We start from the raw sequence: 14,674 nt of genomic DNA on the forward strand, positions 1-14,674 counted from the left end.
TATGTAATTTTGTTTTCACACAAATAATAATCATCATCATCATCATCATCCTATATAATAAAAGGCTAATATGCAAATTGACCCCTAGACCGGAGTTCGACCAGGTTTGACCAGGAGTTCAACCAGGGGTCAGGGCCAGCCGGCCAACCCCAGCCCTATCGGCCTGATTGGGGTGGGCCGGCCAGACCCCACCTGTGCACAAATTTGTGCACTGGGCCTCTAGTGTTATGTAATTTTACAATATTATTAAGAATTAGTTGGATTGATTAATGTTTTAGAAAACTTTTGTTAATTTTAAAACATCTTTTGAAATATCTGTAAAGGCTAAAACAGTTAAAAGCCTGTTACTTACTAGAGTTAGAAATCACAAAGCAAGCACTATAATATAACAAGAATCTCTAAATTTCCCAAAAAAACATCCTAGGTCAGGGGTGGGCAACCCCTGGCACACATGCCAAACATGGCACGCCAGTAACTTTTGCTGGCACTCGAAACCCTCTATTATAATCTTCCATTTACAATTTTTGTGAACATTTGGATGACTTAAATGTTAAATTACAAGGAACTGGCAAGACACTTGATGTTATGTTTGGTTACATAAAGGCTTTTGAAAAGAAACTGGAAGTCTTTAAGAAGGATGTGGATGGTGAGAGATTTAGATATTTCCCAAACCTCAAGAGGCACATCAAAGACCTCCCAAAAGATGACAGAACAGATTGTCAAAACCTTCAAAAGCTGTTTTTAAACATCATCGAGTCAACTATTGAGCAGTTCTTCTCAAGATTTGTGAAATTCAGAGAACTGGAAGAGACAGCAAAATTCATGAGGTTTCCAGACAGCATGAAACTGGAGGAACTAAACTTACAAATGTTTTCATGGATAGACATGGCTGACTTTGAAATGCAGTTGATTGAATTTCAGAGTAGCTCAATTTGGAAGCAGAAATTTATTGACCTTAGAGTTGACTTGGAAAACATTGACAAAAAGCGATTAGAGACAGGAGTACCAGAGAGAAGTATCGAAAACGAACTATTGAGGACTTGGAATGCCATTCCAGAAAATTTTTTCTGTTTAAAAAACTTTGCAACAGCGTTACTCTCCATGTTTTCATCCACATACGCTTGTGAATCTTTGTTCTCAGTGATGAATTTTGTTAAGTCTCGTAATAGGAGTAGCCCGACGGATGAAAGTAGTAGCTCGTGCATATCTCTGAAGGTCACGAAATATAAACCTGATATAAAATCTCTGTCATCAGTGATGCAGCAGCAAAAGTCCCACTGACAATATCAGAGTCATTGTTTTCTGTCGGACTATCAGTGTACATGTATACATTAAAAAATAAATGTATTTTTCATCATCATATACTGTGTTTTTGTCGCTCGAATGAATTTTATTATTTCTTCAAGGTTCTTCACATACATACACCTTAAGATATATCAAGTAGGCATAACATGTTCTCAAAAAATTAGGGTTGGCAGGCAAAAGAATTTTGAGTCAGAGATTTTGCTGGTTTTGGCACGCACTCACAAAAAGGTTGCCCACCCCTGTCTTAGGTTGTTGAACTCCCTGCAATCATATGTATAATTGAGTGCCAGTTCTTAAACTTCTCACTGAATCAAATAATTAAGAAAAAAAAAGTAAATTTAGTTTCAGTTGAGATTGGAAGATAAAACAATTTCCTGTCTCGGCATTCGGATAATTAATGATTACTCAATCCACTACATTTAAACACAACTAGTCATGAACTGTTCTATCTGCAAGTCATGATGGCATGCATACGCGAGGCAGAGACACCCAGGAAACACCCAGCAGAGGAATGACTTGCCCAATACAGTTCATCTAACCTGGGAACTCTTCAGGACTCTTTAAACAGCAAACTGAGGCAAAGTAACAAGCACAGCGTCTGGTAAGTGCCAGAAGGGTTTCTCAAAGATCTAAGGGCTGCTTGAGCCAAAATCATCAGGGACCTTGTTAAAATGCACCAAGAGATGAGGAGCTGTTAAATTCTTGGCCCCTTTTTGGGTCTACTGAACCACTATCTCAGAAGATGAAGCTCAGTAACCTACATTGCTAAGAAGCATTCCAGATGATTCTTAGACACACTACAGGCTGAGAATGACTGATCTAACGACTGTTTTAGAATATATAATTCAGAATGGTTAAACAGTACTTAAAAGGGATGTTTGCTGCTTCCTATTACAGCTGTGAAGAATACATTCCTACCTGAGGTCAGATAATAAAGAAGAGAGAGAGCTGGGTACCCCATCTCTACTTGAGCCAGTAAAAAACAACCCCGCAGTATTCATTTTCACATACACCCATGTGTAAATATGGAGAGGAACAGATGAACAACTCACAATGCCAATTGTTTACCAAAGTTACACATTAACCTATACAAAAGTTTCATAGGTTATAGAAGACTGATTGACAGATAAGCTAGTCAGAAATATCTAATACACGTTTCTTTCAAACACAGACATGTGTGCTCAGATATAGGAACATGAATTTGCATGTCCTGAGTCCCTTCTGTACTCAGAGGTGAATAATTATTAAGGTGGTCTACAGAGTGTGTGTGTTTCAGACTTGGTGCCAAGTCTGGTTTTAGACACTTAGAAGCTTGCCTAAGCAAGTATCTTAAACCTTGTCAAGGCCCACTATCTATAAAAAGAAGTAATAAGCCCTAGCTGGTTTTGCTCAGTGGATAGAGCATCAGCCTGTGGATTGAAGGGACCCAGGTTCGAATCCGGTCACGATCCCCAGTGGGGGCTGTGCAGGAGGCAGCCAATCGATGATATTCCTCTCTCATTGATGTTTTTATCTCTCTATCCCTCTCCATTCCTCTCTCTCTAAAAAGTCAATAAAACATATTTAAAAAAGAAATAATAACACCTTTCTCAGATAAGTGTTAAAGGATTAAATGAGAAAATACCTAGAAAAATGTTTAACGCCAGCACATACTAAGCATTCAGTAAATGTTAGCTATCATTATTAGCTATGAGAACTTTCTGGAGCAGATAGGTAGGCAGTTGGGGAAGTGGGTGACCAGGAAAGAGGTGTGATGTATGTGGTTGTAAATGCAACTGCACTATAACTTTAACTTACTTTGTACTGTATTAATCCCATTATAAAAATAAATTCCTTCCTATGTGATAGACAATGTATCTTGTCTACATCTTTGCTGCAGAATTCTAAATTGCTTATACTTACAATATGGTACTTTATCAAAATTCAAGTTTGAGAAATACATACAGAAAATCCCTACAATGCTTGTGAGCCAAAAAGCACAATGGAATATAAAAATGTGAGTGATGCTGAGAAAGTCAAATAGAAAATCAGCTGCTAAGCATATGTGCAAACGGACCGCAAAGTACGTACTCAATGATAAATTATGTACTTTAAGTTCAGTAATGCCATTTCGGAGATTTTTTCTGAACTTTTCAAATGAAGTTTCATAGGTTTACATCTTAACCACAATGGAACCCCAGGAAGATATTAACTTTGAATTATTTTTAAAAAGACTTCCATCCCACTTTACCATGTGGCCCATAGGAGTTCCCCATGTTGTATGCAGTTCCGTCTGGGTCATAATGAGGATGTGCAGTTGCTCCATTCACAGCAATGAATTTGCTCCAGTCTACCTGCAAATTGAAGACCATCAGAAACTTTCAGCCGAAACCGGTTTGGCTCAGTGGATAGAGCATCAGCTTGCGGACTGAAAGGTCCCAGGTTCGATTCCGGTTAAGGGCGTGTACCTGGGTTGCGGGCACATCCCCAGTGGGAGATGTGCAGGAGGCAGCTGATCGATGTTTCTCTCTCATCGATGTTTCTAACTCTCTATCTCTCTCCCTTCCTCTCTGTAAAAAATCAATAAAATATATTTTTTTAAAAAAGAAACTTTTAAATGTTACATGGGCAGATCTCTATTTAGATGCGTAAACAGTAGAGATGTGTCAAACACCTTTAAAATAAGATATGAAAACTACAGCCCTAAGCCCTAATATCTCACCTCCTGAGAAATCAAAATCATTTTCCCTGCCCTAACTGGTTTGGCTCAGTGGATAGAGCGTCGGCCTGCGGACTCAAGGGTCCCCAGGTTCGATTCCGGTCAAGGGCATGTACCTTGGTTGCGGGCACATCCCCAGTAGGAGGTGTGCAGGAGGCAGCTGATCCATGTTTCTCTCTCATTGATGTTTCTAATTCTCTATCCCTCTTCCTTCCTCTCTGTAAAAAGTCAATAAAATATATTTTTAAAAGAATCATTTTCCCTTCTAAAGAAAAATAAATGAAAACACCCCCAAAATAAAGAAAAAACCCCCACCACTAACGAATAAAAAATGTACAAAAAGTATTACCCAATAAGGGTAAATTTCCCCCCAAGATCACAGGAAAGCTCAAAGAGTAAGAATTAAAATTAAAATTCTGGCCTCTCTCTCTCTCTCTCTCTCTCTCTCTCTCTCTCTCACACACACACACACACACACATCTACCCCTTTCCCTTCCCCCTTGTCTTCCCCCAGGCGCAGTTACCTTTGCCTCTCTCTCTCCTAAGCTCCAAGGACCCTTCTTCTGCCTCTGTAACTTGTTTCCTGAGCCTACGCTGCCCAATTGGCTCACTTCTACTACCTCTGTAACTTTCTAAATAAGCTTTCTCTTATTTAAAAAATTAAATTAAATTAAAAATCTGGTCCAATTTTTTATTTAACTTTTAATTAATGTGTTAAGTGAAAGTAGTATGGGTCTAGACAATCTCCAGTCCAATTCTACCTGTAGCTAGGAAGAACATGAGCTGGCCACAGTAAATGTTTTTGTTTTGTTTTGTTTCTCTTTATATTTTTTTATTTTTTTATTTCAGAGAGGAAGGGAGAGAGAGAGAGAGAGAGAGAGAGAGAGAGAGAGAGAGAGACAGCAATGATGAGAGATAATCACTGACAGGCTGCCTCCTGCATGCCCTCTACTGGGGATCAAGCCTGCAACCCAAGCATCCTTGACTGGAATCGAACCCGGGACCCTTCAGTCCGCAGGCCAACACTTTATCCACTGAACCAAACCAGCTAGGGCGTAAATGTTATTCTGTTTCTCCCTTACCCTAGTCTGCAGAAACTAAGAAAGAAGTCTAAAAGTATGGAAAACCAACCCAAGGTCATTCTAATCAGGACAGAGAGTGTACAGTGGGTAATTTGGTTATGTTTGGCTACGGTTCCAATTTCTTATTCAGATATCTACTATGCTGAAAAGTATTTTGAATGAAAAGAAATTTGGGGGTCCATTTTATTCATTTTTTAACCTACATTTTACCTTTTCTGTTTTTTCCAGGGTTTCAATGTCCACTTTATTCATAAAGTTGGTCTCAGTGCTCAGGTAGTAATCACCCTTGTACCGCACATAGTTGACACTGGTGTTGTCAGTTACTGCTGAAACCAAACCCCAGAGTTATTGAAGCACCACAAGAGGAGGGAGAAAGCAGTGTAAACAACCTCTCACACTGAAAAATCTATTTCAAACTCTATATAGAATGTCATATCGCATAACAATCTAAATAATCACCATTATCACCTGCAAATTCTGGGCCAAGTAATAGCTGCTTACCAGGTAGCTCAAACTTGGACATGAAACGTTCAAAAACATTCCTGCATGGATCAGGGAGAGCCAGTGTGCCAAATTCTGAGATCACAATTCGATTCTGCGCACTGTTGGCCTTGTATGTATCACTCTGTAGAAACTTGCTCCTATATGTGACGGTGCCCTTCTCCATCCTAAACTGGTGAAGCAACGCCATCCCATCAAACCAGTGATTGTACCTTCAAATAGGAGCAAAAATAGAAAAACAAATGTTAATAAGAAAAACATGGGGTCAGAATGAGAGATTTCAAATACAGAGATAACGAAATGGAATGGGTTCCCAGCACAGCCCAATTAGCCAGAGAACCTGAAATTAAAGGATGATAGCTTGAGTACATCCTGGAGAACAACAGGACAGAGCAACTTACCTTCTCCTGACCCTACCCTCTGTCAAAAACCTCACACTTCAGAAGGCTGAAGAAAAACCCTAAGCTGGTGCCTCCTAAAATAATTCTGATCTTTACCGTTGACAAGGAGACAATTCTGAGATGTTCTAAGTTGAATTACAGCAGGCCAGAGTGTAGAAGGAAGAGACGAGAAGGGGTTAGTCAGTTAACTTCAAGGCACAACCAACAAAAGACTGCTTTCATTCCTGAGTGTAAGTGGGAACTTTGAATTAACCTCCAGGTGGCTATTCCCATCACTATCTGAAAGAGACTACCAGGCATCGCCCACTGGAGGAGCCTCTGCTTCTTGCTTACACAGGAACTTTCTACAACCGACCAAAGGAGCAAACAGACTCTGCATCTATCCCAGAACTGAGCCTCCTTCACCGTATCCAACCCACCTTGTCTGTAGCCAATGTCTTTCCAATGTACATCTTTCTTCCCCCTACCTGATGTATAAAAAGCCCTTCAACTCCAGGACAGCGGGCATACTTGTCTTTCCCACTAGCTGTGCTGGTTGTTTAGACTTCATGCCCCAGCACCTGATCTTTCTTGCTAGCAATGGCCCAATGAATCTTTTAGTTTAAAAAGGCTTTCAGCAGTGGAGGTTCTTTTCACCCTATAGCCAAGAGAAGAGCATAAGAGGATATGGAATGCTTGACATCTCTCAAATTCAAATGGGTTTCTAAGCTTTTAGAAATCTTTATATTCATATCTTACATGCATTACATTGTCCATGTACTTCAAAATTTTTCAAATTTATCAAAATTATGCAAAAGTAAACACTAGAAATTATCTATTTTAAAGAGGGAACATTGAAAAACTCTAAGGAAAAGTTTGTGGTTTTGCTTTTAAAAGGGTTTAACATCATATAGTCTTTTCTTTCATATGCTTGACAGTTTGAATTCTTAATGTCTTCAGCATGGATAAGCAAGGCAAACATCATTGTCTTAAATGGCAATGGTCCTGAAAGCAGGGATTCAAAGAGATTCAAAGTGTTTATAGTATCATTATTTACAATAACCTAAAGGTGAAAGCAATCCAAGTATCCATCAATGAATGAATGGATAAGCAAAATGTTTACATACAATGTAATACTATTCAGCCTTTAAAAGGAAGGAAATTCTCAAAAAAATAAAAATAAAAAACAAAAGTAAAAGGAAGGAAATTCTCTTACATGTTACAACATGGATGAAACTTGAGGACATTATGCTAAATTCAACAGGACAGTCACAAAATGACAAATAATGTGTGATAAGAGTTATATGAGGTATCTAAAGTAGTCAAATTCATAGAAAAAGAAAGTAGAATGATGGGTACCAAGGGCTGGGGGCAGGGGGAAATGAGTAGCTATTGTTTAATGGGTATAGAATTTCCATTTTTACAAGATGTAAAAGTTCTGAAGATCTGTTTCACAACGATGTGAATAAATTTAACACTAACCTGTACACTTAAAAATGCTAAGATGGCAAATTTTGTGTTATGAGTTGTTTACCAAATAAAAAAAAAATAGGATATAAGAAAGAAAGGGGGGAAGCAAAGCCCTCTTTACCCAATGATTTCACATACCATATTTTTCATAAACTACATTTCCATAAGTTCTTGGATCTATGTCTGGGCTTTCTGGTCTAAATCACTATTTGTCTATTCATGCACCAATATCACAATGTTTTAATTATAGAGGCTTTATAGTATATTTTAATGTCTGGTAGAGATAATTACACCACTGAAAATTCTCTTGTTAGTGTTTTCTTGATGTTCTTGCATATTTATTTTTCCATATGAACTTTAGTATCAATTTGTTTACTTCCTTAAAAAACTGTTGGAATTTTTATTAAGATTATATCAAATTTTAAAAATTAATTTATGAAGAACTGATATCTTTATGATGTTGAATCATGCTATTCAAGGACAGAAGATGTCTGGAGAAACCAAGATGGCAGCATAAGTAAACACCGGAAATTGCTGCCTCGCACAACCACTTCAAAAATACAACTAAAAGACAAAACGGACATCATCCAGAACCACAGAAAGGCTGCCTGAGTGGAAATTCTACAACTGGAAGGAAAGAGAAAAGCACACTGAGACTCAGAGGAGGTACGGAAGTAAAGTGCAGAGGTATGGAGGCGCACGTGGAAAGGGCTGGCAACTGAGGACACGGTTGTCTTTTTCAATCAGGAGGGAGTCTCAAGCTCCCGACTGCTCTGAACTCCAGTTCCAGGCAAGTCTCTGGGGACCCAGACTCATACGGGGAGAAACTGGACTGTCTGGCAGCAGGCGGAACTCAAGGGCGGCTTTCTCTCAGCGGTGCTTGTAGTGATTACTATGGGACACTGAGACACGGGGCCTCTTAGGGTAGAACTGAGGAGCAGTCCTAACTGCTTGGTCCGCCCTGTAGATCCCCTGAGACCCCTCCCCACCCAAGCTGTGCACAGAGGCTTTTGCATCTGAAAGGCCTGGCCCTTTGTAATCTGAAAATTACCTAACAAACTGCAGCTGGGTCAGAGAGACCCAGAACTTCCAAAAGAAGGCCCAAGGCCCCACAGCAGCTTGCATTGCTTCACAGCTGGGCCTCATCTGGGCACCTCCAAACCCCAAACAAAGAAGAGGAATCGGCAGATCTCTCCATAGCTCCTGCTGGGTAGCCTCAGGCAGAGGCTAAATTAGCACCTCCTTAGAGATCCAAGAGCCAGTGTACCCAGTGGTCAGAGTGGGACCATCCAGATTACAACTCCTCAGATCCATAAGGGACACACTCAGGGAGCAGACTCAGTGAGTACCAAAGCCCCACTGAAGCAAGTCTTGCCCCAGAAGAGTGTCTCCAGCACAGAAGTTCTCCCACTGTAGACACAGCTGATTCTCACAGCCAATTGGCCTGGAGGTCAATTCCTCCCAGTGAAACCTACAGCAATCAAGGCTTAACTACAACAAGACTGTGCACAAAGCCCACAAAGGGGTGCACCAAGAGTGTCCACCTCAGGTAATTGGGGAGGTTGGGCCACTGGGCCCTATAGGACACCTAGCACAGAAAGCCACTCTATCAACACAGGGAAGCAGCCAAAATGCGGAGACAAAGAAACAGGTCACAAATGACAGAAATGGAGGAAAGCAAACTACTGGATATAGAGTTCAAAACCACAGTTATAAGGTTTTTCAAGAATTTTCTAGAAACCGCCATAAATTTAGTGAGACCCTCAAGAAATCTAGTGAGAACCTCGAGGATATGAAAAAGGACCAACTAGAAATTAAGCATACACTGACTGAAATAAAGAATATTATACAGAGTTCCAACAGCAGACTAGAGGATCGCAAGAATCAAGTCAAAGATTTGAAATACGAAGAAGTAAAAAACACCCAACCGGAAAAGCAAAAAGAAAAAAGAATCCAAAAATATGAAGATAGTGTAAGGAGCCTCTGGGACAACATCAAGGTACCAACATCCGAATTATGGGGGTGCCAGAAGAAGAGAGAGAGCAAGATATTGAAAACCTATTTGAAGAAATAATGACGGAAAATTTCCCCTACCTGGTGAGAGAAATAGACTTACAAGTCCAGGAAGTGCAGAGAACCTTAAACAAAAGGAATCCAAAGAGGACCACACCAAGACACATCATAATTAAAATGCCAAGAGCAAAAGACAAAGAGAGAATCTTAAAAGCAGCAAGAGAAAGTGTGTGGGCAGAGCCATCAGTGGCAGGCAATGAGGGTGGAGAAATAGGTCAACACAAGACCTACCAGCACTTAGACTTAGGGCTTAAGATCTTCAGCAGGAAAGCCTGGAGCTTTAAAACAGGAGAGTGAAACTGTGAGACTCGCATCTTAGAAAAGTCACTCTGGACACAGAGGAGAACATGGGGTAGAAAGAGGAGCATCCAGATCTGCAGAAACCAATGAGGAAACGAGGCAACAATTCCCGTTAGAGAAGATGGGAGCCTGAATTGAAGCAGCCTAGTTAGAAAAGCACAAATTCCAGAAACAAATCAGAGGGGAATGATAGGATGTGGGCAGTGACAAAAAGAGAGGCTTCAAAAAGTCATGCCTGAATGACTGGCTGATGACACTACATTAACTGAGAAAGGGAATATGTGAAGAGCAAGTATTGGGAAAAAGAAATAGTTTGGTTTTTAATAAGAATCTGAGCTCTTTGTAAAACATAAAAAAGGCAAAATCCATGTCTAGAGCACAAGAGATGGGAGCGAGGTGGGAGGTACATATTTGAGAGTATGTATGTGTGGTAGGTATAGCCATAGGTGTGAGACATAATAACTACCATCTACTGAGCACTGACTACACACCAGAACTGTGCTAAGGACTTCACCACATCTTTTCATTTGTTTATTTGTTCTCTCTCTCTCTCTCTCTCTCTCTCTCTCTCTCTCTCTCTCTCTCACACACACACACACACACACACACACACGTTAAACCTGTGAGAAACTATCTTTCTCATGTTACACACATGGAAACTAAGGTTCAGAACAACAAAAACCCCAGTCACAAGGCTGCTAACTGTCAGAACAAGAATCTGAACCCAATGCTGACTCCAAATCCTGGGTTTACAAGTGAACTATGAGAAGTTATTTGGCAGGAAAGGGAGTGAGGAGACGGCACGGAAGGGAAAGAAGAGATTAACAATGTATTAAGTGGCAATTTTTGTCAGCTACTAAAAGAGACGTTATACATGCCTGTCTCCTTTACTCTTCATACACAGCCATTAAAATTGATATTAATACCCATTTTCCATATGGGAAACCTTACTCAAGGTCATAGCACTGATAACTGGTGAAATGGGATTTGAACCCACTGCACCATACTCCAAATAATTTAGTATTTCTACAATACCAAAGAAAGCATACAATGAGAGAAAAGAAGTGAATATTCAGTGCAGAGTATGGGATATAGCAACACTAAAGAAACAAGTGAAGTGAATTGAGCAACAAAAAAATGATTCTAGGACATGTAACCAGCGGGTAGAGGAAATATGGGAATCCAGGGATGAGAGAATTTTAAGACAGGTGGTCAGTTAGGTCAAATGCTGTCAACAGTCCAGCTGAGAACTAAGAAGCCCATTTCATTTAATAATTAACAGGTTTTTGATAACCTTTGAGAACAGATGCTGTAGCGTGGTGGGGTTAAGAGTCAGATGTCAATGAACTGAGAAGACCTCAGAGAGCATATAACTAGCAGTGAGGGGAGGATAAAAGGTAGCTAGAGAGGAAGGTGAATAAAGAATGAGGGTGTTTTAGGATGACAGGAAACTTGTTGGATGGGGTGTGGGGTTAGTGAAGGAGGAACAGATACAAGGGGAGGGGTGTGAACGATGCAGCAAGGTTCCAGGGGAGAAGAAGATCCTGCTCTGATTGTGAGGAGGCAGGAATACATACCTACAAATAGGTACAGACCTGGGGAATGTGGAGGGGGGGAAGAAGGAAGTTGAAGGAGCCCAAAATCTAAATAAATGCCTCTTCATTCATTATGAAGTAGGCAGTTTATCTGCTGAGAGTGAAAGGAACAGGAGGAGGCTTCTAGAAAGGAACCCTGTGGGAGACTGGAAAGAACAATGATGGCACCAAGGACTCAACAGGGCTGGAAATCACAATTGTGTCACTGAATCAATCAGCAAGGCTATGTGATTTCCTCTAGAACAGTGGTTCTCAACCTTCCTAATGCCGCGACCCTTTAATACAGTTCCTCATGTTGTGGTTACCCCCAATCATAAAGTTATTTTCGTTGATACTTCATAACTGTAATTTTGCTACTGTTATGAATCGTAATGTAAATATCTGATATGCAGGATGTATTTTCATTGAACAAATTGAACATAATTAAAGCAAAGTGATTAATCACAAAAACAGTATGTAATTATATATGTGTTTTCTGATGGTCTTAGGCAACCCCTGTGAAATGGTCATTCGACCCCCAAAGGGGTCATGACCCACAGATTGAGAACAGCTGCTCTAGAAGGTCTCAGCAGACCTGGGGGGTGAGTGGAGGAAACCAGTATGGGCTAACCTAGGACTGGAATTGGTCAAAGGAAATACAGCCATCACCAGGAAGTGAGGATGGTGGTGAGAGTACATTTGAAGTGACTGATTGTGAAATCTGCACCAGATAGAAGAAATTAAGGAGAGCTGGTAAACTGAGAGGACAGAGAAGAGTAGAGAACTTGATGCTCCTCAACATAAGTTTAATGGGAATGGAGGAGTGTGGAGATTGGGGTGTTAAGCAGAGAGTAAACTTTCAGAGTTCAAGATTTCAAGGGCAGGGCTCTGTGCAGTAAGTTCCAGGATACAGCCTCACTATGTGGCATTGTTGTAGCGTCACAGAGGGGGACAGTCATTGCTGTGGGGATGGTCAAGGAACTGGACTTGACTATCTTCATCATGGATCTTGAAGTCATTCCAAGCAAGCTAACCTACCAGTTGGAGCATCTGCCCCCTGGTGGTCAGTGCACATCATAGCGACTGGTCAACCAGTTGACTGTCTGCCCCCTGGTTATCAGTGCATGTCATAGTGAGCAGTTGAACAGCCTTAGCATATCATTAGCATATTACACTTTGATTGGTTGTTCAGTTCTGCCATTCGGTCTATTTGCATATTACCCTTTTATTATATAGGTGATATATATATATATATATATATATATATATACACACACATGCTAGAGGCCTGTCCCCTCAGCCCAGCCTGCACCCTCTCCAATCTGGGACCCCTCGGGGGATATCCAACTGCTGGCAGTTGGACATCCCTCTCACAATCCTGGACCGCTGGCTCCTAATTGCTCACCTGCTTGCCTGCCTGGTCGACCCTAACTGCTCCCCCTTCTGGCCTGATCGCCCCTCACTGCCTCTGCATGCTGGCCTGATCACCCCTAACTGCCCCCATGCCAGCCTGGTCACCCTCAACTGCCCCTCCTGCTGGCCTGGTCACCCCTCACTAACCCTCCTGCTGGCCTGGTCGCCCACACAGCCTGCTTGTTCAGTCGTTTGGTTGTCCCTCACTAACCCCCCTGCCAGCCTGGTCATAGGCAGCCATCTTGTGAGGGCGTGAAGGTTAATTTGCATATTACCTCTTTATTATATAGGATATTTATTGAGAGCTATTTAAGTGCAGGGCACTACCCTAGATATTGGGCATATGGGGTGAACAAGAAAAAGTTTCTGCCCTTATGGAACTTACTTTCTAGTGGAGAAACAAACAATAATAAACAAACAAAACAACACTGGTAGTGCTAAGCAAAGAATTAAAATACCTATTATGTTATAAGTTATATAATAAAAAACAGCCTTTTTAGATTGGGAAATCAGGGAAGGCTCAAAGGCCATGAAATCTGAGCTGATATCTGAATGATAAGAATCAGACTTTGGAAGAGAGATGGCCTAGCCAAAGCAAAGACCCTGAGCGAAAATAAACATGCCCGATTTGAGGAACTGAAAGAGCCAACGTGTCTGGGAGGCATTGGTGAGGGCACATCTGAAGTGAAGACACTGCCCCTTCCTTCAGGAACTTGTGGTGAAGTAGAGCTCAGCACAGACAGTTCTGACACTTCTCTTTTGGCATAAACCTTCAGAGAACTTCAAATTCGTTATACCTACTGAGTAAAAATGTCAACATTTTAAACAGAAGTAAGTCTCCATTTCTTTTCCTATAGGCTAGTTTCCTCTTCTGGAGCCAAAGAGATTGCATGGCAATGTTAGCCTCAGAGAGGAAGCAGATATTAATGCATATTCCACAAAACAAGTTCATGCTAAGAAATCCAAACTCTTCCAAAAATCAAGGCTTACTTGTCCTTCCCAAACTCAAACTTCCCAGGTCCAATTCGAAGTAGAGAGCCATTGAGCCACTTGGGGAAATGTCCTTGGACTTGGGCGGAGATGGTCTGTGGAGTCTCCTCCACCGTGGCTATTAGGGGCGCAATACAGGGAAGACCCTCCTGCTTACAGGAAACAGCTTTTGTCTGATGACTGTTGTCCATGTACTTCTTCAAAACTGTGAAGAGAACATCAAAAGCACAACAAATATTTGCCAATCTTCTATAAACATGCCTATTTCTCCCTCCTGGTCAGGGAAATGTAAAACCAACACCAAATATAGTCTCCAAATCCCTCCCTCTCCTTCCTCATTCTCAGTTGAATTCTTTGATTCACCATTTTTTGACAATCTTTTTTGTATTCTTGCAGTACAAATCTGCTTGAGAATTAACTCAGGACTTTAATTATTATCATTTCTCATAGTTGAACAATGCTCATCTTTTCACAAGGTGGAATCTAACCCAAGATGGACTAATAGCAACCTCATTATAATGATAAAAATGACCACTATTCAATATTATCATAATTACATTGACCTCAGTACTTTATATACATCAGAATGCGATCCCAAAAAATTCATAGGGATTTATGGAGCATTTAGTAGGATCTACAATTTAATTTCTTCTATTTTAATGTACACATAAATGTACATGGCATTTTCTAGGAGAAGGGTGTCATAAACCAAACTGTGCAGTGATACCTGGTCTAAAATTACCTGAAGTTCATAAACCACAAGAAAAAATCATTAATATATAACAAAGAGCTGAAAATTGTTCCTATTATTTCATATTTACTTAGTGTTCACAAGGCAGCATTGCCTCACACAGAGGGGTGGCCAAATATATAACTAACTAGGTACTT

At 40.7% G+C, this 14,674-nt stretch overlaps 1 protein-coding gene across 3 annotated transcripts in view; it reads right to left on the minus strand.

The window, feature by feature from the left end:
• BCO2 (beta-carotene oxygenase 2) overlaps positions 1-13,991 on the minus strand; it is a 39,705-nt gene extending 25,714 nt beyond the window's left edge. The window contains exons 1-4 of one of the 3 annotated variants that reach the window (XM_014459855.2): positions 13,787-13,991; positions 5,587-5,798; positions 5,296-5,411; positions 3,536-3,638 (exon numbers count right to left, since the gene is read on the minus strand). In XM_014459855.2, coding sequence (XP_014315341.1) covers positions 3,536-3,638; positions 5,296-5,411; positions 5,587-5,798; positions 13,787-13,977 — 622 coding nt within the window. In that variant the 5' untranslated portion in view covers positions 13,978-13,991. Of the gene's footprint in view, positions 1-3,535; positions 3,639-5,295; positions 5,412-5,553; positions 5,799-13,786 lie in introns of all 3 variants that reach the window. The other 2 variants (XM_023757895.1, XM_023757896.1) reach the window with 2 other exon arrangements.
• Between the last annotated feature and the right edge of the window lie 683 nt (positions 13,992-14,674).

Source organism: Myotis lucifugus, unplaced genomic scaffold, assembly GCF_000147115.1.
Source record: "Myotis lucifugus unplaced genomic scaffold, Myoluc2.0 scaffold_117, whole genome shotgun sequence".
Classification (NCBI taxonomy): Eukaryota; Metazoa; Chordata; class Mammalia; order Chiroptera; family Vespertilionidae; genus Myotis; species Myotis lucifugus.